The 25,555-nt window shown below is 31.4% G+C and overlaps 2 protein-coding genes across 3 annotated transcripts in view; one reads left to right on the forward strand and one right to left on the reverse strand.

Moving 5' to 3' along the window:
• LOC142332628 (autophagy-related protein 16-1-like) overlaps nucleotides 1-1,583 on the forward strand; it is a 129,836-nt gene extending 128,253 nt beyond the window's left edge. The window contains exon 9 of one of the 2 annotated variants that reach the window (XM_075379198.1): nucleotides 1,365-1,583. In XM_075379198.1, coding sequence (XP_075235313.1) covers nucleotides 1,365-1,394 — 30 coding nt within the window. In that variant the 3' untranslated portion in view covers nucleotides 1,395-1,583. The remainder of the gene's footprint in view (nucleotides 1-1,364) is intronic. The other variant, XM_075379220.1, reaches the window with a different exon arrangement.
• An 8,571-nt stretch (nucleotides 1,584-10,154) lies between these two features.
• Nucleotides 10,155-25,555, reverse strand: part of neo (ZP and PAN domain-containing protein neyo) — a 183,534-nt gene continuing 168,133 nt past the window's right edge. The window contains exons 4-6 of the mRNA XM_075354900.1: nucleotides 14,614-14,950; nucleotides 11,953-12,618; nucleotides 10,155-10,747 (exon numbers count right to left, since the gene is read on the reverse strand). Of these exons, the coding sequence (XP_075211015.1) occupies nucleotides 10,244-10,747; nucleotides 11,953-12,618; nucleotides 14,614-14,950 (1,507 nt within the window). The 3' untranslated portion in view covers nucleotides 10,155-10,243. The remainder of the gene's footprint in view (nucleotides 10,748-11,952; nucleotides 12,619-14,613; nucleotides 14,951-25,555) is intronic.

Genomic DNA, 25,555 nt, shown 5'->3' on the forward strand with positions numbered 1-25,555 from the left:
TCGGTCGTTAACGTGATGAAAATTTCAAATAATATTACAATATGTAATATTAATATTACATATTAGTTTTATAAACTTCCTTTTTACTTTTTAATCATACTTTAATCAAATTATTGTCATATATTGCATGAGTTTAATTAGTAGGTTAATTTGGATTTCAAAAGATATTTTTCATATATTGAAAAATTTCTCATATATGTATAAAATATCAAAAAGATTTTCAATCAAACATTTACTATACGAAGTAATGAAAAAATAGTGAAGTTTTTGGATAGTGAAGTTTTTATTTCGTTTACTTGATTAACTATCACAATTTTCGACAAACGTTTTTGTGAGTTTTTATAAAAGATTTTTCATTCGATCCATTTCTGATAGTGCATCATTAGTGCAAGGTTTTTTCCTGTTAATTTAGAGTTGTCCAATTCTTCGATCCTAAGTCCATCGAGAGATCTAACTAAGTGATGACGAAATGTTGTCAAATTTGAAACCACAATAACTCCTGTATCAAGTTTTTGTCTTTTTTATGTCAAACGGTTATCGGATTTGTCATCTGCGACCTCAAAAACCCCGTATAGCCGTTTTGCAGATTTTCCAACTTTTACATTCGCACCCTTAATTCGTACGGAGGAATATTTGCAAAAGTAACGGTGGAATATTGTAATGTCACCTGTCCTTAGTAACTGCAAAATTTCATCAGTCGCCAACATCAGGAAGTATGTTAAATTAAGGATGCAAGATTTGAGGACAAACAGAAAAAAAAACATTGTGAGTTAAAGAAAAGCAAGTAAAAAGAATAAACGACGGTCAGTGGGAGTAACGTCATTAAAATGTCCTCGAATTTTAAACTACCGTTTAAAATGTCATCGGTTTTCCTGTACTTAACCTAATACATAACTTACTTAAGTTACCGATAATCTACTTGTAACTTAAGCGATTTAGTTTGATCGCTGTGTTTCGTTACTGTCGAATAGATTTAAAAGAAACCACTGCGTAATAAAATTAATTAAACTCCGTTATGAGTCCTGTTAACGTCGTGCTTTTAACTGGTTATATTGCAAATAAATTGGCGTAACCGATAACTCCGTACACTTGTATACATTTGTTTCATAGTAGCCATTACCCGTTACTTTTTATTGGTATTTGTTGTAAATATTGTACTTTGTAGTAGATTAATTGTACTGTAGTTATTTGAATTATAATGAACAGTGATATAAATAATCAATACTTGTAACTTATTTGAACGATTACCATTAGATTATTCGTGCATTTTTTATTATTTTTTTAATCTTTTATTTACTTGTTTTTTCAAAAAGTATTTTTTTGTTCGTAAATTTTCTTATGAAAGAACTGGGTATATATTTCAGGGACCAGATGAGAGTTTTCATCATTTTTAGAAGAGCATGCCGAGTTCTACTAAGTCGACTCGAAGTTGTCTCTTCCTCAACGCAAGATCATTTTTTCAGCGTGTGTTTTTTGATAGTTGTTGCAGTATTATCGTAGGTTTTATATATAGATAACAATATGCTTGATTATTATTGGAAATTTAATTAAATGGCTCTTTAATTTTTGTTATATAAATTGAAAATTCATTAATATAGTTTTAAAATTTTCTCTATCCTTTTGTTTTTCTCCTACATTTACATTTTATAATTGTGTTTATGATGATACGATTGTGCGTGTAGAATGAAAAAAAAATGTAAATATTTTGTCAGTCTTGCTTCTCGGTTTAAAATCATATTCCTTGTAAAGGAATAAACCCTTGCCGGGGTTTTCTGTTTCGACTGTACGGCGACCAAAATGTACTTTCTTTTTGAGTATAATCCATCTATCTAACCCTCTTTCTATACATCCGAACGACGCAGAGGTGCGCTTGGTTTCCAGCGATGGAGTCGACAGAGGCCAGGCAGAACCGGTTACTTTAAGCTTCTTAATACTTTCTCCCGGATTATTTTCTATTCACTAATAATCGTATCCTGATCCTAGTGTTCCACGGGTTTATCGCTGTACACGCGCTGTACCAACAACGGACACAGTCGTATACTTGCACCGATTCAACAAAGTTGCAAGGGATAACTTTTGAATATTCTACCGTATCGATCAAAGTACTCTTTCTACATTTCATATCTACCTTTACACTATTAAAACTTTGTATTACTTCAGCAGTTTTTAATTTCTAATTTGCATTTCTTACCGATAAATGACGTTTCTTGTGAATGGTGCTAATAGCTTTTATATTTATTTTAGACACTATTTTTTCGTAAAACTGACTCAAAAGAGTTGCTGAAAAACCTGATTTTAGGCGAGATCAGGATATTTACTCCTAAAACTCGGCAACTGAGGATAAATTTTTACGAGTAAAAAATCTTGTTTAAGTATTTCTTTTCATCATTTTATTTTTATGCGTAAAACTTAAGCTACGAGGTTTGTTCAGAAAATAACGGTACATTTTTAATTATGCGCCAACGGAGATATTTAATGACGTGCGTTGGTAGCATTGTGTTCTGCATAATCCATCTCTCTGTTATCGCATGTTCCCAGATTGTTGATACCTCATTTAGTTTTCGTGTTATTGTTATTTAAGTCCAACGTGTTTAAGTGTTTGTTGCGATTTTTGTTATGTGGGATTTTCGGTACCAACGATACAACGTAAAATTTTGTGTGAAACGGAATAACTTTCACAGAAACGTTTCAACTTTTAAATAGAGCTTACGGAGATGATACTCTGGGTCGTACTCAATGTTACGAATGGTTTTCACGATTTAAAAGTGGCCGTCAATCGATTGAAGATGACCTCCGACCAGGAAGGCCTTCGACTTCAACTGATGGCACCCGCGTTCAGAAAATCAACGATCTGGTGCGTGAAAATCACCGATAGATTATCAGAGAACTTGCAGAAGCGGTTAGTATCTCGATTGGATCGTGCCGTAACATTTTGACTGAAAAATTGAACATGTATCGAGTTGCAGCGACGTTTGTTCCTAGTTTGATGACCGAACAGCAGAAAGAATATCGATTGGACGTTTGTCGGCAACTTCTTGAACAAGTCGATGACGATGAACATGCCAAAGATCGTAACAGAAGACGAAACTGGGTTTACAACTACGACATTGTAACAAAATTTCAATCACAAAAAAATCGTACATTACAAAAATCGCTACTAACACTTAAACACATTGGACTCAAATAACAATAACACTATAACTAAATGAAATATCAACAATCCAAGAAAATGTGGTTACAGAGGAGGTTATGCGGAATACAATGCTGCCAACCGCACGTCACTAAATATATCCTTTGGTACGTAATTAAAAATGTTCGGTTGTTTTCTGAATAGACCTCGTATTTATACAAATACATCTAGTAAAGCGTAAAATACTGTTGTGTTCAGTAGTATTTTAACGGACTTAAAATTTCAATACGTAGTAAGTCATAGTCAACCTTAATCTAAAAATTAAGAATCCTTTTTAAAAATTAAATTACGCTATTAATAGTAGCGATGATGATAAGAAAACACAGACTATGGACCTTTTGTTCCTTTAGAGGCGTACATTTAAGGAATGTATGGATTTTTGCATTCGATTTAAACGAAAATTAATCGAGATCGATATACCGTTATTCGCTGTTTGTTCTATCTCTTCTTCTCTTTCTTTTTCTTGTTTAGCTTCCGGTAACTACCATTTAGATAATACTTCAGAGTATGAATGAGGATGATATGTATGAGTGTGAATGAAGTATGTAGTCTTGTACATTCTCAGTTCGACCATACCTGAGATGTGTGGTTAATTGAAACCCAACCACCAAAGAACACCGGTATCCACGATCTAGTATTCAAGTCCGTGTAAAAATAGCTGGCTTTACTAGGACTTGAACGCTGGAACTCTCGACTTCCTAATCAGCTGATTTGGGAAGACGCGTTCACCACTAGACCAACCCGGTAGGTTGTTTGTTCTATCTAAATTGGTAAAATATAACACCTATGAAAATTGACCCGCACCCGAGACGTTGCCGTTAATTGAAAGGCTACAACCAAAGTACACCGGCACCATCTAAATTCAGGTCAAATTTAAGTTTTGTAAAATTCTGTATATTAGTTAATAAGTTTTGTTCAAGAAAGAATACTGAATTAGCATGTCAAAAATAGAGTATAAAAGCTTTGTTTCTTGGCGTATTTAGCTTATTTAATCAAGATTTGCTGTAATATTGTAAAAACGTTATGAGCAGCGGCACTTTAAAAATTAAATCGATACTTTATTTTTATCTTTTGTTTGATAATGAAAATGATCCACAGGAAATCAGAGGAATTACCAGAAAATAAAATCATTTTTGAGCACGGCTTACGGACTACATTTTGTAAACCTTTACGTACTAATTAATAGGGTATTAATAGTTAAATAAGAAATATACAAACTGAAATATACCCCCAAGGAGCTTACATCTTCCCACGATGTTGTACTTTCTTTAACAATCTTTTATGAAGAAAAATATTTAAGTTTTATTTAACAGCTGATCGATATTTTTATTATTTTGATGGTTGTTGCGTGTCATTTTTTAAAGTACTTAATACAATTCCTCTTTCGGTTCTTAGCGCGCCGGCCTCCGTGGCGCGAGTGGTATCGTCTCGGCCTTTCATCCGGAGGTCTCGGTTTTGAATCCCGATCAGGCATGGCATTTTCACACGCTACATTTATCGTTCATCTCATCCTCTGAAGCAATACCTAACAGCGGTCCCGGAGGTTAAAAAAGAAAAACAAAAGAAAAATGTCGATTCTTAGAAAAAATAATAGTAATGGTGTCTGCTGATTTCGATTAAATTGGAAGATTCTATTTATCCTTAAAAAGTCAGAAAGAAAGTCTCAATAGTCTTTCTACCTACTGGTAATGTAAATTTGTATTAACACAGCGATGTTTTTATATTAACAAAGTTAAAAAGTGAACAACTTTTCAATTTAAATTTATGCTTTAAAATTCAAAATTTTTAAAGTTTTAATTCGTATAATTTTTTAATGATATATTTAGAAGGTTTTTTTTAGTTTATTTTGAACGAAAGCTTTATTTATTTATACAAAGTAGCTTCAAACCCTGCTCAAGTTGTTTATTACTCACTTATGTTGCTACGCCTTAAAAGTTGCATGCAATCATGTCCTCCCGGTCGGAGTGTACTCGTACGCGAGGGTTAACATTTCATATGTGAGAGGACATTTTAAGTTTTTCCCTTTTAATACCATCATTTTAATATTGTATTTTTTGGGGGCATCAAACCCAAAAGATTATACAGGTTGTCTTAGACGTAAAATGAATCATATTTTTCGTTAATTTCTTCACTTTTCAGGTACTTTTCTTATAGTTTTTTACTGTACACCATTCTTCCCTTTTTAAAGAATATAAAAAGGCTTAGAATTTTTTCTTTAGGTTATTTATGCATTTTATGATTAGATTACTTTGTCGAATCGTTTTAGTACAGTTATAATATTATTTTATATCGGTGTAAACTTTGAAGCAACAAACTTTCCAAGTAGTCCACCGAATTATAAACGATAATAAAAGAGCTTTTCTATCGCGATCGATGTTTGGTTATATTTTTTTGTAATAAAATTACGAAATCTTAACCAGAAATATCTAATAGCCGGTGTTAAAAAAAGTTTTGTATTAATTACGTTAAGAAAGGTATTTCCGAATTTCGTCTTTCATTAGGAAAGGTATTTCCTCTTTCTTTGTTTCGATTTTGAAATATTTTTCGTTATTCGTTTTTTTTTTTTTTTTTTAATTAAATTTGTGAATTCATTTATTAATTTAACGAAAGATTATTTAACAACTATATTTAATTTTTTATACTTTGAGTTATAGTACCAGGATAATGTAATGTGGAATTAACTTATCGATATTCGTACTTAACTGCAACTCTGCCTACCGTAATACTGAAACTTCTATCTATATAAATAAAATACTGATATAAATTATACGATCATTAAATTTTTATCTAATTAAAATTATTTACGTTATTTTTTCTTATTGTGTAATTTTGTAGTTTCAATTTTTTTCAAGTATGGTATTCCATCATTCTAGGCAATAAAGGTCGATCCGTAAACGTTTTATTGACCCTGGTTTTATCGCTTAACTTGGCTCTTCTTAACAACTGAAACAACCTACTTGGTTTTATTATGTTGGTATTGTACTAACACACACACTATTTGTGTACATCAACTGGTGTATTAGTATGTCCTGTTGTTATGCCCACAAGAACTGGTTTTTGTTTAATCCTAGATTCAGTCATACACGCAGTAAGGAAGTTAAACTGAGGAACAAATAAAGAAAGTTTATATTTAAATATGATTCTTTTTTTTTTAATGACCTTTACACAATATTAAGCACTTATTCTTTTATGTAAATATTGTAGTTCCGGAAAATAGATCGGTGAGATTGGTTTTTTAAAGGGAAAATCTTTATTGGTTTTGTTGCTGTTGCTAAACTGATGATGTTTAGGAGTTTCCGTGCAAAATTTCTTGTTTTCCACCTACTTAATAATACCCTTTAATCTGTTAGTTACTAATAATGCTCGTCCACGACTATAGCTGAGCAGACTGATGAAAAATCGAACGTCCTGGTAAACACCTCATAAAATGTTTATTTTTTGCTGAATAAAACTACTATAGTTGAATTAGTCTGTTTTTTTCTCTTGTAAATATTACATTTATTTGTTCGTGTACGGTTTGTTCTAAACATTAATTTTTTTTGCTTGTTGAAACAGTGTGAATCATATCAAGGGTTTATAAGTGTTTTGAAGCAACGTATTTATTGTTTTTTTTTCAAACTACATGTCCCTCAGTTTGACAGAAACTTTTGGCAAATATGCTTGTTAAGAGAGAAAATGTGGGAAAAACAGTTTAATATGCTAGTGTGTTAAATATTGGCTTTAAAGTGATCTACATTTAAATTAACCTTCATGATTTATTTTCTGTTTTAATTTATTATTTTTTTATACCGGTAATTCAAAGAGCGTGATCCAGGTGGTATCTTCGGACTAACGAGACTACTTTCTGGAAAGTGTAGGAGGAGTTGGTGTTATTAGATCCGTCTTCATATTTAGGGTGGTATGAACTTCATTTACAGTCTATATTTATTTTATAAATAATTAATCGCCGGTTGTATTTCTTATTTATCTAATTTCGGCTCATTAATAGATCTTTGTTCTCGTTCGTAACTGTTTTTTTTACGGTATTAGGTAATTGCCGGGTAGTCATAAAGTAGTTGTCCGGTGATGTGGCGTGGTTTTTATAACGGTTGGATTAAAGAGGTAAAGAAAAAAAGCCATAAATTTACTGGTACATTTAAAAAATTTATTAATCATCTTAGGAAGTATTATAGATGTGAAAAAATACATCGCCTTTTAATAATTTGTTATATTAAGTAATGAGCCTTATATTAAATAAATAAATTACTTAAATACAGTTAAAATAAATATTATATTGACCACATATGCGTACAAACTGAACGATCGAGTATTCACGATAGTTATGTCCACGACGAAAGGCAATAATATTTTGCGCCTATTATTATTATTATTATTTAACTGGTCGTAGACATTGCTATTTCTTGACAGGGACAAGTGTGGAACAGAAATTATATTAAAATCGTTAATTACAATTAAATTATTTTTTTAATATAGACTATTTTATAACTTACGCACACCACATTTACACACACATACATAATCGTATTTTCATTCGTTCAGATCATTTTGCATTTTATCAATGTTATTCACTGTCGTTCCACAATTATCCTTGCCCGAGACGTGAAAAATTATCTCCTACCAGTCTTCACACCAAAAAAAAAGCAAACTGCAGAGAAAAAGTAACTATTAATTACTGAGCGTTTGTTTTAAAAAAGTTATCTCTACACTAAATCTTGTTAAAATAAGCGAGCGATACTTTTTTTAATTTAAATTTTTATTCTCTTATTTTTGTAATATATTTGCTAAAATATAATTTTCTAATTTTTAAGTTTCATAATAAATTTAAGTATTTCTTTTGTACTATCTTATTATGATAATTTAGCCTTCATTCCGTAAAATCATATATATATATATATATATATATGACTTTCTTTGTGTAAGAAAAGGGTACATTAAAAAATGATTATTCAATTTTAAACATACCCGTTATCATTATTGTTACTTCTAATTCAGTATGAAAAGTGGCGGAGAATTTATAAAAAAACTATATCTTATTACACTTGTGGAAATTTTAACACACACTTAAAGCTAAATAAATTAAATATCTAAATTATTTACTATTTATTATATTTATATAGTGTATATACTAATATTTATATATAAGACATAACACGCTAAAAGTAGTCCATATTTTGACACTTATCCATTTATTGTGGGTGGCTAATTTTCTCTCTTACTGTCTTGTATGATAGATAAATCGAATTATTATTTATTAAACGATTCAGTCTTAGACGGTTTTTATTCATATCACTTTTTTAAAAGTCATGGAAGCTCTGATTAATTACTTCACTAAAAAAAAAATATATATAAAAATAATAACAACAATTGTTTTCATCGTAAGTGAATTATATTATTTTCTTTTCGTTTTGTCTGTTTTGGTATTACATGATTTATATTTATGGCTGGTTTTGATTTAATTCAACCATACAATGAGATTAATTACTCATATCGATACTTATTTACGTTTTTAAAAACTGAAAAATGTCCACCCTAATCGATATTCAGTCATTAATTCTTATTCTTTTTTTTTTAAATTACGTTAAAATTAAATAAATTAATATTTTAAATTATTTTTTCACTTATACTTACATACAAAAATTACATTACAAATTTTCTTCATGGCAGCTTATTACTTTTAATTTGGAATATAAAACTCGTCGTTTAAAAAGTTATTCGTTTAAACTGTCGTTTTGAATTACCCTAATTGTATTTTTAATAGTGAATGCGTTTATTTCTACATAATTTATTCGTAGGTATGAAATTATTTTCTGAAGCTAATTTTTTAAAATATTCTAAAGTATACATTACTAACGAGTAAGACATAACGTTAATTAATACATAACGTGTATGGTAATTTCATTATTACATATTCGTAATAACGAATATCATCAAAAATATCATTATTATTTTAATGCCTCGATTCCTATTAAAAGAGAAAAGTCTAAAGCATAGTATTATTTAGTGAAAAAATTTATGAAAAATAAAGGTGAAATGGATGTACGTTAATGTTAAGAAACGAATTCTTCATCGGAAAAGTGAAACATCTGGTCTTTAATATATAGGAATAGAGCTCAAAGAATACGTGAAGTAGTCTTCTCCCTTCACCGTATAAAATCTATTAGGATAAGTCCTTAATAATCTGTCCCAAATATTTCTTAATGCCGATGTAACAAACCGATTACCAGGTTTTATTTTTTATAGCGAGCGATAAATAATTTGTAGGTTGTCTTTAATGGAGTTAATAATTTTCCAAACATTTCAGTATGTCGGCATCGCAAAATAATTAAAGTTTACCGGACTATTTATTAAATTCTATTCACAAAAAAACATAAAAGAAAAAGTTTTCCTCATTTTTCGGAGTAAAAAAATGTTAAATACCTGCGCAGTATTATATTAAATTTTATTTATTCATTCCCAAAGTAAAACGAATGTACGGGTCTGTAGGCCGTTTTATCGTAAGAACATTATCTGGAACGTTTGCCTTAGATTATGCGTAATTAATCTTACTAAATACTTTACATTAATTTATGAAAACTGTGAATCCGACATCGACATTCACTCGGCTCGGTCAATCGTGTGCAACTAATTGTTTTTGTCCCGTAGTCTGTTATTCGACAACGTATTAACCTCTTTTTAATTTATTGCCTGTAGAGTGCTGGGATGGGATTGTTCGTTTAATTTTATTTAATTTACGACGCGGTTACTCGCGTTGACTTTCTGACTCGAACGTATTGATACCACCGGCTTTAAATATATGCATCGTTCGTACACATGTCATTTGATGATAGGTTAATAATAAATGTTATTCTTATTATTTAGTGAAGAGAGTTCAGACACTAGTTTGATATCTTACAGTATTCATTTCAGCTTCAGAGCACGTCTCAAAATAACCCGTGCGATTTGTAAATGTTATGTTTTCAAAAAAAAAGAAAAAAAAAGGGATTTTGAGTCGTGCTATAAAGCATTCATGAACACGCTTCGTATAGATTGAGCATTCACGATGGGATGGCAGAGTTAGAATCTCCTGGCGTAACCGGTGTCGTACAGTTTGCATAAGCTATCGGGTACGCTCATACTTAAGCCGTCGTGTAAATGCCTCTTCCTTTGCCAGACGAGGGTCCACGCGACCACTACTGCCAATTGAACGGCCAAAAATACTACTCCTGAAATCACCACTCCTGCCAAGTTGATACATAAACCGGAATCTGATACGTCTTGATGGTGCAGATAAACGGAAGACGATTCCTCTTCCGCTCTGCTCGATTTATTTCTGTTGAAACCGAATTTATCTGTAATTTGAATCGATTGAACTAACAGTAGGTCGTCTCTCGGTGAACTTGAAGTCGCTCGCCTCCTACGCCTACGGCCCAGGCTGTGCACAGATCTCAGTTCTCCTGATGCATCCTCTTGATCGCACTGTACCGGTTCACATGTCGGCATACACGGAGTCACAAGGGCTCTGAATTGAACGACTTCTGACGACGGAAACTTGAATGCGTCAAAATACGACAACAGCACCTGCAAATAAAAGCGTAAATAGTTACTTTTTATATTTTTATTTTCAGGATTGAAGTTTAGTTTTTAATTTTTTAAAAATTTATTTCTAGGATGTTGTTTGAACCATAACACAAGAAAGTTTTTTTTTCCGATCTCCATGGTGGTGAGTGGTAGCGTCTCGGCCTTTCACCCGAAGGTTCCGGGTTCGAATCCGGGTTAGGGATTGCATTTTTCATACGCTACAAATTTCCATTTGGGCTAATGACCAATGACGATAGAAATTGAGCCCATAATCTCATAAAAATAATTTTATATATATATATAAATATGGGTGTGTGTGTGTGTAACTGTATGTACAGTTTATTTTTGTTATACTCTGCATTAAGAATTATAATTAGAATTTTATAATTATAATTGAGTGTGATGGTTGCGGTTACTATTTTATTTTAGATACCGGTTCTAACATATATTTTACTGAGGAGTCTAATCTTACGCCATTTATAATTTTTTTTTATCGTTTTGCTTACTTGTCTTTTAAATATTCTTTTGGGTTAATATTATCAACTTTCTGCTAGCAGGACACAAATTAAAATGGAGTAATTACTTACCGCTTCACAACGGTTAATTTGCACAAACGTGATGCAGATGACCAGTTCGTGTGTTTTATCCGACTAAAATAATTTCATTCAAAACTTTACGTAGTTAAAATTCTCCATTAAACATTTCTATTCAACTCTTAACAAAAATGAAAATCTATATTATATTCTCACTTTTTAATAGTAAAAGGGTGAATAATTATAGTATATTCAAGCGGATTATTCGTGATTTATCGTGAATGGATGTTGACATACGATTCACTACATTATTAGTTTATACTTTATTCAGAGATTCAGTTTTATTTTACTTGGAATAATCCTGAAAAATGTAATGTTTGTTGCTAGTATAATGCACATAGCTTTGTAATAAAAAAAATTCGATTTATTATTAACTCATTCCTTTTAATCTGTTTTAAATATTAAAATGGATCTAAATTTGGATGTCATCCGTAAAGTTACGTAGCTTTTTATGAGAGGTAAGTTTACTGTTCTATGAAATATTTTGTACCGGCCTAATGATTACGAAATTGTGAACTTCTAGGCTAAAACTCACGAGAAACATTTGCGCAGGAGCGCGTAGACATTTTATTACGGGTTTTAAAATAACAAAGTGAAAATGCTAAGTGTTACCTTTCCGGAATCGGCTGATTTATATAGCGGTCCCATAATGAAGTGGTCTGTCGGACATCCGTCTGAATCTATTAAAACAATCTCGCTGGAATCGACGCCGTCCATCGCGACCAAATCCCGGACGAAAATTTCATAAGGGCTATTCTTGTCGAGTATCTCAAAACGTAGAGCGAGCGGATCTCCGACTTCAGCGGACGAAAGAACATCTTCTCCTAATCTGTCTGTGATCTTCATAGCCACATTCGGCGAATCGACGACGACTTCTTCTGTAATCGCCGGTTTAACGTCTCCGTGAACTCCAAGATCGACTTCGTTCGATACGCTCTTGTTCGTTAGATCGTACTGACATGTAACCGCTAATCCCAAATCAGAATCCGTAACTATGGTATCGTGATGTTGAATTACTACATCGTTAAGATATTTTCCCAGACCTTGATGTTTTACGTTGCACTCCACGTTGTCGTAAGCCATATGCAATTCAAACTCTAAGCTTCCTCGAACGTCCTGTACGCAGGAGTTAGGACTGCCCTTGGCGTAAACCTTTCCGCTGAAGAGTTTACTAGTCTTTATCCGAGCGACCATGTCTCCGGCTCTGCAGTCGATAGTAACGTTGTAACAAGCACTTAATTCTTGAGTCGATGCCTCGGGTACATCAAGATAAGCATCCTGTACAGAAATAAATAATGAATAGTTATGTATACTGTTAAAGTAAGCAAATAATATTTGTTTTGTTACATTACTAATAATAATAATAAATAATTAATATTTACTTTCCTATTGCCGCATCCGTAATATTTTTACTATGATTTTTTATTATAAATCATATTTAATTTATTACTGTATTGGCATGATAACGACTTTTTAATTCTCTCATTTAACTTCAACTGTCTAATTTAAATTATTTAAAAAACATAAGAACCAGGCAATTATTGAATTTTATTTTTCATTGTTCATTAAGAGTTAAAATCTGATACCACTGAATTAATCTTTACTTTTTGTAAAAAAAATACAATACGTGATGGAATCTTTTTTTTATCTATGTGTGTTATTCTTTAAAAATAAATAAATACGATGAAAAACACCTTCTGAACCAGTTAAGGCCGTATATAAGGTTTGTATTAAAAAGAAATCGTAAATAATTTACATTTTTTCATACATTTTATTTACGTATATGGCTCGAATCCCAGCCAGGCATGGCATTTTCATACGGTACAAAAATTCTGTTTCCATATTCCCGCTTACAAGCTTCTCTGGTAGATTTTTAAAATATTTATTTACTTAATTTACAACTGTAACTATAACTTTTATATATCAACAGACATCAGATTTGAAAAACTGTATACGATTCCGAACTTTTGGATCTGATTTAGAAACTTTAATTTAGATCTGAACTTTTAAACCCTGATTTAGTGATAAAGTCCCAGAAGCCAGCTTCGTCTAGTTATGGGACTTATCACTAAATCAGGGTTTTGAAATTTATATACAGATTGTGTTATTTTTTCTGTTTGCGAGAGTCGTGAATTATTTACCATTTGTAAACTAAACTTTGTCTACATCAGTGATTCTCAAACTGTGCGTCGCGGCCTCTTCACACGGGCGCCGCGAAGTATTGTAAAAGCTTCATAATTAATTGAACTAAGACATTTATAATTATTAATTTAATGTTAATAAAGTAAAAAACTAATGAAGGTACACGAGTTTTATTTATTTTTATCTCTTACTTACGAGAAATCATACTTTTACTTAGGGTAGGGCGCCATGGGAAATTATTAATTGAAAAAGGGCGCCGCGACTCGAAAAAGTTTGGGAACCACTGGTCTACATTGCAAAATGTTAACGGTTTGGAACCGAATGAAAGCTTAAAAACATTTACAATTTGGAAAATCCTCGTTTAAGGTCCCCACAAGAGATTTTGAAAAACATTTCGATAATGAAAATCACTACGTCCTAAAAAGAGTTTCGAGTTTCTGAAGTATTTTTAAATTTGTAAAACTTAAATATAGATTATAACATTACTTCTAAATAGTATATTTGTTTACGGGACGTCGAGTTTAGATGGTTTTAACCCTAAAAGTTATTAAACATTCGGTGTATTCCTGATTTAATATTTCTATAGATACCATTAAACGTCCAAAAAAGATAGGTATCAAGAAAGCGTCAGTAGCTAATTACAGGTTAAAAATGACTAACGTACGGATCGTCGGATATTAACCATCGGGTCTCCTTACTCTCGATACGGTACCGTTGACGTAATCGTAGTTGAAACTCATGATCGCAGCCGACTATGTAATGCGTATAAACATGTTTATAATTGATTGAAGAGTAAAAAGGTCATCGTATGACGCTTTCCATCTCGTTCACAACATGCAGAGGCTGTTGTCGCATCGCTAGTTGTGCCAAAAAAGAAACGTTTTGGGTGGAAAAAGAATACTTTTTTAGCATCGGTTAAGGCGTTCCTGTCCGAAAATCATTTTTCTTTCTGGACTCAAGCTAACGATAATTTACATTTGAATAGGGTGGTACTATGATTTTCTACCGTATTAGTCACAATTTAAGTGTTAAAATATAGGTATGTACTGTATAGTCAAGCTCGTCTATCGTGAAAATGATATATTTCGATGACAGGGTAAATATATACGCTTAATAATTCAGAAACTTTACCTGAATATCAGAAAGTGTAGCTCTGGAATGATGGCTTAACCGGCAAACAAGATCTCCTGTGTCTCCGTAGTCGTACGAGTGGCAACGGTAGGGTGAATTGAGGCAAAGTTCCCTACACTCTTCTGCAGAGTCCACTTCTTGGTATACAGAGTCTACGGTCTTGAGAATCCTTCCCGATAATTTTTTGAACTGACAGAGTTTAATCGGTTCTTCGACGCAATTATTTTCTAAGTAGTCGTAACCGGGTGCCGCTTCAAATCCTCCTGAACCCGCCACGGTTAATCGATCCATATCGGACAGTTCACATTCCCCGCTAGCGTTGTTGTAATTGGCAGACCTATGCAAAACAAAAATATTTATCGTTCAGATTTCATACCCTTTTAATGTTAAAATAACTAATATCTATCTATTTTTAAAAAATCTAAACACTTATAAAATAGTTACAGGAAACAATAAATAGACTTATATAATAGGTATTCTAGAGAATATAGAATGAAGTGTGTAGACACAAAATTTAGACTTAATATTTTTCTACAAACAAGTTTGTAGTTCAAAGATAAGTAACACGCGTACTCATCCGCGCGGGAAATCGTTTGAAATTTCTTTCCTTTTTTTAAATAACTTACATATCTCGGTTTTGTTCAGTTGTAGTTGTAATATATAACGGAATCTTATGATCGTTTTATTACTATAATTATCACGATAAATAGTAAGATAATTAGTTTTTTCTCCTGAACTTAGTAATAACATTGAGATAATATAAAATCCTTTGTATTTTAGTGCATGCTTTATTCTAAACGCCAAAATATTGCACTATTAGAAGATCAGACACGATTCATAATATATAAATAATTGATTGCATGAAGACGATATCGATGATTCTTTATCTGTTGTAGATGTACCTCCTTTAGTAGAATGGATGTTGTACTCTAGACCGACTTAACTGTTATTATAGGCCGTCTTAATTCTCTGCTGAACGATACCGAGAAGTATCGGATAGGAAATTTTTTGCCGGTTTTATTGTAAATGTACAGTTAAATTTCATCTGATGCACGTTTGTTTGTAAAGCATTGAAAGTGTAAATATTATTTCTTCGCAAATACTATTTAGTTTTGCTCGAGGAAGTAAATAAAAATCGTTACTGTGTAAGATATACTACTCGCTTAATTATATCCGCATATAATATCATGTTACCTTTTTTCTTTTCTCTCGGATTAAATATTTATTTAATCTTTTGTTTAAAAATTGGACGTTACGATACTTTCTAATTTCACAGTATGCGCAGTTTTAAAATTAATATAGATAGATAGTAATGTTTTAGCATTTTATTAAACGGAATTAATCGATCTTATATTACAAATGTACATTATAAGGCTATACGACTGTACATTTTGAAATGTTAAGTATTGTAACATAAAACTTGTAATTAATTTTAATTATATATATATATAGATAGATACACACACGGACTGATTTTTATATGTAATGAATACTTAGGGTTCAGGCAGTTGTAAAAAGTAAAAAGATACCTCTTTTTCTACGGTGCATCCTTAAAACTCTTGTATTTTATACTCTGTGGAGATAATAAACTATGGTTTTCTATTATCTGTTCTAAATAAATTTTCAAAAATTTTTTCATTATTTTCTACAAGTTTGTTTCTTTCGTTTTAAAATCATTAAACAGTATCCGATAGATATCGTCTGTCTGATACCCGGTTCACAAATCACTTTTGCTTTTCAAATAGATTAAAACGAAATCGAACAAAACTACATAAATATAGGTATTTGTACAATTTTTTATGATTTTTGTTTGAGACCTTACTGATTCACAGCAGGTAGACGTTGAACTATTATTAATCATTTTAGTCTTAGATCGATCTTTAACTTAACAGTTCCGTTAAAAGAAGCCTAACTATCACATTACATTCATGTATTCCGGCAATATTTAGGTCCGATTAATAATAATATAGTTTAATCCGGTTAGAAGTATCTGTAATGTTAGTTTACCTGATCTTTTTTTCGGGACTCTCCTTCATTTTAATAATTTATTTGTTGCAGCATTTCATTTTTATACGGTGTTATATCGTTAATTAGATTTATTGCAGGATAAAGGGGATTTGGAACTGTTAACTCATGTTTACGAAACTTTAATAACTGTATATGTTGTTAATTATTCAGATACTGGTGATAGAATATTAAAAATATAAAAAGTACTTAGGTGAACTTAAAGAATAAAATAGAAGTTAAATCATAAGTTTGATTTATTTATGAACGAACGTTTATTAAAGATTATATTTACGCCGAAATTGATGAAATAAAAAACACTAAACAAATTTTTAAATTAATTTTAATATTTTGCTAACTAACATCGGTTAAATTTGCTTTTGTTTTATGCAGGAGAAGTTAACTTTTATTGAATTCCTAATGAAAGATGACAGTTTTTTAAATCGGTATATGTGATTTATGACGTAGATAATTTCGGTTTGATTCGGTGCGATGATTAATAATCTTGCATATGAATTCTCGCTGATCTCGACCTCGTATCATTTTTAAAACATACTTTAGAATCTCGTTTAAAAACAGAGAAAGTCGGTACTTAAGATGCGTTTAATAAAAAAAAAGATTTTGATGGCCTTAAATAATCCGTTTGGTTACAGTTAAATCTAATTGTTTAACCGTAAACAATTTTGTACGAACAAACGTAAACAGTTTTGTTCAAAGGTTAAACGTATTTAAACGGGCTGTAATGTAGTCTTCATTGATATAAAACTATTAATATAGTAATAAAAAGACCCTTGTGTGTCTGCGCGGTACGCGTGTGCGCGCACATGTGTTTGTAGGAAACATTTGGCCTTTTATAGCCGTTTAATTTCTGAATTACAACTTCTTAAAAATAGAAGGTCGTAGCTGAGCAATAATGTTTTATTTCTTTCGCTTAAATTAAATATTTCACGATTTAATGACTGGACGTTTTATAGTTCTGAAATTCAGCAAAGAAAAATACACTTTCGACTCATTAACAGCGGCGTTTAATGAAGCTTACGTGTTCAGATTTACCGGTGATGGGCGAGCGGTTGGTCATAGGACAGATGCGGAGGGTGAAGGGGGTTAATGCAGTGGAATACATTAGGAGTAATCGATGTAAAGATGGCAACGGACGTCGGACGGGCGATGGACGATGAGTTAGCTGAGGTACGGGTCTACCGGTCCTCCTGTTGTGTATCTTATATCTACATTTACGACTTCCCACAGAAGAAATCCGCTCGTATTAAGAATTATACAGACGGCGTACAGTTTAAAAACAGGTAAAAAAAAAAAAAAATATTTATCTAGCGTATGGTATCTAGACGCAGTGTTATTTTAAAAGTCAATAGTTTTTACGAAACGTCTCGTATATAATAAAAGTAAAATACATTAACGAGAACCGAGGTGGTAAAGTTAGATATTGTTTTATTATTCTGTGACGGCTGTTAACGGTGTACACTGGTCAAAGTTATTTTTATTCGACGTGAAATGAAAACCTGTTTTGCAAATTGTATACCCGAAGGTAGATAGATATTTATACAACCTTATAAAAAAGAATCATGACGAATACTTATTCCTTGCTTTTAATTAATTTTCTACATTATTTGTAACCGAATGGTTGTTCTTATATGAATTAAATTCCCGTTGTTTTTTGCGTAGTTTCCAAACATAACGCTACTTTTTATACATGTTATTTGTAATTTATCTGTTTTCTGAATGAATACCTTGTTTTACTCGTGTTTTAATTTAATTCAATATTCATGATTTTTTATTTATTTCAACTTAAATAGTGATATAATGAGTTTTCTGCTTGATTTTTACGTAACTATCTTATTTATTATCAAAAGAAATATATGCGGCGGTAGAATACTATGTTATTTTCTTTCTGAAACTACGTGTATTTTAAATTATACTACGTTTTTATCACTTTTGGCGTTATTAACATTTATTTATACCCCTGTCGCAAACAACTTTTACACAGAAGAATTTCTTTGTCAATATAAGTCGTTTGTTAGACCTACCGTAATTTTTTTTATTTAAAGTTCTAAATTCTTTTATTTATAAATTCGCTTAAACCTTGTATCTTCTTGAAAATTATTGTGGTAGGTCGATCGATTACAGTATTTTACTCTCTTAATTTTAACTGTATTTTAAGAAAATATCTTGAGTCTACAGTTCTTTTGTTGGTCAGTTGGAAAATGCTCTTGTTTCACTTCCGTTCGTTATTTCGTCCTGTGGGAAAATCTCTGATTACTTTGCGGCTAACAGATGCATGAAAATGCATCTGTTAGCCGTACTGAGTTATTTTATTTGACCCAGAAACTTACCATTTCTTCTGTACATTACTATTCGGTCACATGCAGAATTGTTTCTAAATATTTTAATTTTTGTCCTATAATAAATAAATATAAAATTGTGATTCAAATATATAACATTTATTTATTACGGGTAATGTGAATAAAAACTAGAAGTTGCTAATACTAGGCTATTTTAAGGTAATTAGATTTTGTTTGAATGAAAAACTAGTTGCGACCAAGCTTAGTATTAGCTTCTTTTTTGCAAATTTCTAGTAACTACTTAAAAAACAAGTAAATAAAAACGGCTTACTTTATTTTAATTTAAGTAACAACTAGATTTTTTTAACTATCACAGAAAGCATGCTTGTTTTTTATTAGTAGCAGCCGTGACGATGTTTTTATTATACGTAACAGGAAAGCGTACGGGGAACGAAGAGAAGTAGATAAGGAGTTGTTACGTTTTGAAAATGAGATAGTCGATTTTTTAACAACTGAATTATTGCCAGAAAAAAATGAAACAAGTGGCGGTGATAGTTCACCCAGACAGCAAAAAGGGTTATTTCCACCGGGTGGCCCTTGGTTACAGTCGGCGTTCATCGTACCACTGTCAGCAAGACAGTAAACTTTTGTAATGGATTGAATTGTTGAAAAATGGGAAAAATAAATACATTTCCTTGTGCTGAAGAGAAATTAATGAGACAAAGCTTCTGTAGCGTTCACGATTTAAGCTATCAAGGGTATTACGGGCTGTACATTGCACTAACATAAAGACAATGACCCCGTTAATATTTGGGGATTTCATTAACAGGAGAGGTTATGCATCAAATAATGTACAAGCGAATTGTGATTCTGAAGAAACGTTTACCAATATAAGTGCTGGGATGGCCTGGTAGATATAAATAAAACAAAAAATTGTGTTCATGATAGAAGATATGGAAACGAGGCTCTGTTAGAGATTTACTTTCTCGGCTAGAAGAAGCAGCTTGTTTACTGGGAGATTTAGGGAACTGTATTTCTCCATGGTTAATAATACCATATATATTTCCTGCGGATAGAGCACAACGACATATTGATTTAACTCACCGTTAGGGGCAGGTCATCATAGAAAGAGATTTTTGACAGTAAAAAACCGTTTCCCGATTCTGAGTAATTTTGTAAGAGTTGCGTGCGAATGACAAAAGGAATCATATATTGCGCTGTTTTTCACATTACGAAGCACCTAAATGATAACCTTGAATTAGTAAACCAAGCTCAATTTGTTGATGAAACTCATCACAACAGTTTGAGAATACATTAACAATCGAAGATGAAAAGAAACGCAACAGCTTGATGGAGTTGCTCATTATGTTGTATAAATTAATGAAAACTCAATTTTTTGAGTTAGTACAGTAATTTTTGTATCGGTAATGATTTTCTTTTGTATTGCAACAAAATTATTAATAAAATGAAAATTACTCTTTCAAAAAATTAGTTTTACAATATACAATACTAGGGTACTTATATTGGAAATGTGTGTGCGTGCGCACATGCACACTGACGATCATGGTGTCACGCATACTGACATTGACGCAAGCATCATTCTTGATAATTTTTTATTTTTTTTATTTTATTGAATGGTTAGATAAAAGGTAGGATTACAGATATATTTATTTCAAATTGTGAAATTTTAAATAATTATTTAATTCGTCAATTTCGACATTGTTTGGTTTGCTTGATCACAAACCTTTTTTAAAAATTATTTTAATTTGCAGCTTTTATTTTTCGATTTTCAGTTTATTTAAATCAATTTGCTGCAAGATTAAATTCACTGGGATTTTGGCAAGGATAAATCTTTTCACTTTCTTCTTTTTTTTTGTAACCATAACTGTTTTAATATTAATTTTTTATTTTTTCTAATTGCCCAATTGACGTGCTTGGTTCTGAATCTGTTATTTCTGAGCTATCTTTCCTTCTACCATTTTCGGATTGAGCACTTTGCAGGGAGGAAGTCGTCTGCTATGTCCTGTATTCCGGTTGACAAAGTTCTCGGGACTTTATAGAATATCGGATTTTCATTTCCATTACTTATTAATTCCAGAAGTTAGTTTTCAACGGTTTCCATTTTTTTTTTATTTCCCGTTGCTTTAATGTCGGGTTTCTTCTGTACAGCAGATTTCATATTATTCCTATATAACATTTTTATTAACTGCACGGTTGTAACCGGTTTACTAAATGCATTCCAGTACAAATCCGTGATTCCGTGATTATTTCCTAGACTTGATTTTTCCCCGGCAACTTAGACTTTTAATTTGCAAATACTATTAATTTCGGATTATAGTTTTACAAACAAATCCCTATCCATCCTTCTGTCTATAACCTCTTCGTTTGAAGAAGACGTCATTTTCAAATTATAAAATATCAACTCACGACACTTCTTTACAGAAAGATGACCAGTGCAGATTTGATATGAAATAAAAATTATTTCTTGTCAAGTAGCAAACAAAGAACATATAGAATGTGTCAGTGTGATCATGTTTGTGTGATTCATCGAAAATGTAGTAACAATTAGGTATAAAGCAGACTTAGTAGTTACTAAGTATAATTAAGTTTTTTCGGGTGATTCTAAATTGAACTAGTTTTAATACGTAGTTTTAACATATTTTTATTCACCTCATTTTGACGACTTGCTAAAACTACTTAAGCTTTAGCAAGTCATAACAAACACTAGTTACTAACCTTTTATTCACTTTTTGAAAATCTTATGTTTGTCGATTTTATTTATTTATTTTTTATTTTCTAATTTTACTAAACGAAGTAAAATAGTTTTGTATTCATAGTCTCGTATTCTTAACCATAAAACTTAAAAAAAAATGTTTTCCTATTTACTTTTATGTTAGTGCTGTATTCATTGTAGCTTAAGCACAAGGTAAGGTTTATAGTCGAACGAAAAGTTTTTGTTAATAATATTGTTGTCTTAATTAAAATGTACGCTACTCGATTGTAAAAGTGACAGTGTGAAGGTCACAAATTTGTAGGATCCTTAATCATAATTTTTTTGTTTTTCAAAATATAAATGAAAGCATAAAAATACTTCTTAAAACATTAACATTATATACATGCTGAAAGGTTTCCGTTCGTGACGTCTATTTCGTCGGTGACTTTGGCCGTACTAACATTCACTCGCTTTTTACGTCTGTAATATTTAAACTGGTTTTTTTTTGTAGGTCTAGCAGTTGTATTTACAATTAGTGATATGTAAACTGTCTTTATTATATACAAACACTGTAAATCTGTAAATCGTATTACAAAAATAAGATAACTTATCGAAAAACTGTCGCAAAGTTGTACTGATGAATGAAGTAGAGTTTCTACGAGTGAGAATAAAACTACCGTGAAACATTAACGGAGGATATGTGGACATCTGTTAGCTATTTCTCGCCTAGCAGACACTTGCAAATATTAATTGCCGTTCGTTTCAGATTGTAATAAAATAAGGGTTCGACTAACATCATTAAGTATCTTACGCTTTATTATGTGAATTCAGAGATTCGTTCTAATTTATATGAGACTGTAATAGTTAATGTACAGAAATAAATCGAGTGAAGGAAGTTAGAAATCTCACATTACAGCTAGTAGTTGGTCTTTTGCTTATACCGCTAATTCATTGAGGTCCTGTTACGGGATGTTTTTTATACGTTACGCTTATTGCAGCTTAAATTTTATTTTTTTATTTTATTCAACGGTTAATATTTCCACCATAGAAGAAGATTGAACTTAAAGAAGTCATCGATCCGTTGCAGAATTGATTAAATATGTTAACGAGACAATTTTTTACAGTCGAAAAAATCTCTCGGCCAAGTTTAATAACCTAGTGGAGAAAGTTGTCGCTTTATTATATGTTTTTTCTTAAAAAGTTTTCACTTCTTTCAGTTGTCTGTGTACATAGGATTTAATATATTGTTGCGTGTTCGCGGCTCGATCAGGATATTAAGAATTGACAATTTAAAATGTTTATATAATATCTATGGTTCAAAAACATAAGTAAAACAAGACAAATCAATAATAATGACAATAGTAATAATAATTACTATTATTATTACTATAATAAAGTTGTTTATTATTGCCACTAAGTGACAATAATAAACAACTCTCAACAATAATTAGAATATGACAATAATAAATAAACAAATAATGATCGTAGTAATCACAACGACAGCAACAATAATAATAGTAATAATAATAAATGTCAATAATAATAATAAAAATAAACAGTGATTACGTAACAGAATTTAAAGTAATCGTCAGAATTCAAAGTAGATAAATAATGAAAACCAGGATTCAGTCCCATTGACAAAAGACATTAGAATGACCGCTAGTCTTAACACTTTAACCAGTAGTCTTGTATTAACAACAGTAGTACAATAGGTAAGACAAGTATAAAGTCCTTTCACTGCAAATATCTTTGCTGTTCACAAATTAACTATCCTAACAATTTATGAATGAAATTTAGCACATTATCTCTTTCACGTGGTCCAACAGTAACTCACCGAATCATTTCTCGTTTTCACGTACTATCCACACTGGAATTACTTGTTATGTCACCTTAATGACACCCTAGTGGACGTAATTCACTAAAACTTCGCTTCTTTACTGACCTCCTCGCAATCTGACATCTCGCAGACTGACATCATAAATTCTTGTTTGGACTGATTTCGCAGAACTCTCCCCGCGGATTCACATCTCGCAGACTGGTCTTCTTCGGAGTATTCATACTCCTATCTTCTTTACCTGCCGGACCAAACCCCAATTGAGCGTGAGAACGATCGACCGAGCCGTTTTGTTCCCATGCATTCCTAACCTGGGTCCGGTAACTCTTCTCACGGAAGAATGTCTGTTTAGGTGTGTCATTGAGTAGTATTACAAAAGACGATTGTTACCTTTGCCTTTACTAAAAGGGTTCCTTTTAGCCCCCTTTCTGGATTCTTCCCATTATTATATTTTCTACTAATTTCTTAAGTGGTAGGAATCCGTTACTCAGGTTCGCTATAACGATCTTGTTACAACATTTATGAATACGTGTGTATTTGTTGGCTTTTTGCACTCACTAGTTATTATAATCTGTAATTTAACACGAGATACAAGTCACACTCGGAAGTAAAATATCCGTGTTAAAAATCGGCAAATATCAAACCTAAGACTTAATAAGAAAAACGAGGAGTTAAGTAGTTCCTCTTGTCCTTTTCATCGAGCCGAATATACTGCTGCCCTATAGCATACCTAACTAAATGACATTATGATGAATAAATATTCTTTGCACAAGTATAGGTTTATTTTTATACTTTCATATAAAATTATTACGCAATAATAATGACAACTTTTTTTGCATAAACTTTTGATTTCACGTTATGAATGCGCAAAACCTTTACATTTTGGATATTAATTTTTTTGTGATTCTTATTTTGGCGGGTGTATGTGCGCGCTCTTTCTCTTGTGCTTGCCACTCTTGAAATAATGATAGTTAATTTTTATACATAAAAGTTACTTTTTCAGGAATGAGTCGCATCGATAGGAATCTTACAGTTAATTTTAGATATTTACTCGCTAACGGCATCATTAACTAAACACAAATTATTTATTTGTTGCAACCGTAATTTATTCTTTGTAATCGGTGTAATTTATATTTTTATCGATTAAAATTTATTTACAACGTTATGCATAAATGATACAGTAATTATTTGATTTTAATTTACATTACACGTAAATATGCAAGTATTATGAAGTGAAAAAGAAAGCAGTAATTAATTAAATGTTTTCCTGTTTCAAAAGTGATAAACGAAGCATGTAATTATTGTTGTTTTCCAACGCATAAGCGGAAAATTTTCTGTTGTTCTACTGTGTTATCAGATCCAGTAGACAATGATATTTTCATTATTATTTGACTAGACCGATTCGGATTATACAGAAGCATCTGTTAGTTCTTTCGTCTAAGTGTAACAATTTTTATGTAAATTAGTCAAAAATGACATTATGTCAGAATTATCTTTTTCTGGGTATAATCTCGCTGCGATTTCAAGAAGCTATTTAGCAACGGGTCACTTCTAACTGTGATCAGAAGTAGAATATTTTATATTTGTCTACCAGTAATCGCTAGCATAATATTTACCTCGAATACAAAAACAGCTAACGGCTGGCTGCTGATGAAGTGAGTTGTATTTTTTCAGTTGGATTTCTTGTTTAGTATGAGATGTAACAACGCATCTGTACTCAAAGTTTAAGGTATTAAGAACACGTTGTGAACGTAATTCCAAAGAAATTAGATTTAATATACTTCTTTCTGATAAGTTTGTGTGAAGTAAAGGCGGATGTGAACAATTTTTAATCAGCCGTTTTACTTTTTGAGTTCGAATCGTGTTTGCTGAACACACAGGTCATTTGATGAAACATATTCGAGTCGATAGAAATACACCTTTTTAAGTCTGTTTTATGAGCGTTAATCAAAATATTTATTAAAAATAGCGAGTGAAAATAAATGTCTTTCTTTAAATATATTATAGGTGTATGTAAAAATACTTTTACGATCGCACGTAGTCATTCTTCTTACTTAAAGAAAAATCGTCTGAAGTATACTCACTTTTATTACC

The sequence above is a fragment of the Lycorma delicatula genome, chromosome 1, assembly GCF_047948215.1.
Source record: "Lycorma delicatula isolate Av1 chromosome 1, ASM4794821v1, whole genome shotgun sequence".
Taxonomy (NCBI): Eukaryota; Metazoa; Arthropoda; class Insecta; order Hemiptera; family Fulgoridae; genus Lycorma; species Lycorma delicatula.